The sequence below is a fragment of the Seriola lalandi genome, unplaced genomic scaffold (assembly GCF_002814215.2).
Source record: "Seriola lalandi dorsalis isolate HSWRI2012SDOR001 ecotype SW California unplaced genomic scaffold, Sedor1 jcf7180002055009, whole genome shotgun sequence".
Classification (NCBI taxonomy): Eukaryota; Metazoa; Chordata; class Actinopteri; order Carangiformes; family Carangidae; genus Seriola; species Seriola lalandi.
Window position 1 is genome coordinate 49,270 of NW_019525552.1, and position 1,074 is coordinate 50,343.

Genomic DNA, 1,074 nt, shown 5'->3' on the forward strand with positions numbered 1-1,074 from the left:
GCTGTGATTGTATTTGTTTATTTTATCAGTCAAGTTTGTTTGTCCTGAGGAAATAAACCCTGGGACAGTGGAAGTGATGAACAGTGTGTGTGTGCAGGGTGTCTTCATGTTCGTGTCAAACCGCGATGAGTTTGGTCGCCTGGTGGCGTCGACCAGCTTCAACACGTCCAGGCTGCACCCGGACATGTGGCAGATCTTCGACAACCCTGTGGTGAGGCGACACACCTGAGCGTTACTGACATGAGCAGGTGAGGAAGAGATCCAGAGCGCAGGCTGAGTGTGTCTCTGTTCACAGGACTGGAAGGAGAAGTACATCCACGAGAACTACTCCAGAATCTTTGAAGATGACAAGACCTTCGTGGAGCAGGTGACAAAACACCCCCGATAAATCCCACAATCCTCCCTGTTTTACCTGACAGCTCATTAATGATGTGTGTCTCTCAGCCCTGTCCAGATGTTTACTGGTTTCCAGCTTTCTCAGAGAAGATGTGTGATCACATGGTGGAGACCATGGAGGACAACGGGGAATGGTCTGGAGGATCACACAAGGTAACCTGTTCCCCTGTTCACCTGTTCCCCTGTTCACCTGTTCCCCTGTTCACCTGTTCCCCTGTTCACCTGTTCCCCTGTTCCTCTGTTCACCTGTTCCTCTGTTCCCCTGTTCCCCTGTTCACCTGTTCATCTGTTCCCCTGTTCCCCTGTTCATCTGTTCCCCTGTTCCCCTGTTCACCTGTTCATCTGCTCACCTGTTCACCTGTTCACCTGTTCCCCTGCTCCCCTGCTCACCTGTTCACCTGTTCACCTGCTCACCTGCTCACCTGTTCCCCTGTTCACCTGTTCACCTGTTCACCTGTTCATCTGTTCCCCTGTTCCCCTGTTCCCCTGTTCACCTGTTCATCTGTTCCCCTGTTCCCCTGTTCCCCTGTTTACCTGTTCCCCTGTTCACCTGTTCCCCTGTTCATCTGTTCCCCTGTTCCCCTGTTTACCTGTTCATCTGTTCCCCTGTTCACCTGTTCCCCTGTTCCCCTGTTCATCTGTTCCCCTGTTCCCCTGTTCCCCTGTTCACCTGTTCAC

General features: G+C 52.2%; 1 protein-coding gene across 1 annotated transcript in view; it reads left to right on the forward strand.

Annotated features, from left to right (window-relative positions):
• Positions 1–55: 55 nt before the first annotated feature.
• LOC147817153 (multifunctional procollagen lysine hydroxylase and glycosyltransferase LH3-like) overlaps positions 56–1,074 on the forward strand; it is a 2,274-nt gene continuing 1,255 nt past the window's right edge. Inside the window, exons 1-3 of the mRNA XM_087171575.1 lie at positions 56–211; positions 296–367; positions 445–549. Coding sequence (XP_087027701.1) covers positions 77–211; positions 296–367; positions 445–549 — 312 coding nt within the window. The 5' untranslated portion in view covers positions 56–76. The remainder of the gene's footprint in view (positions 212–295; positions 368–444; positions 550–1,074) is intronic.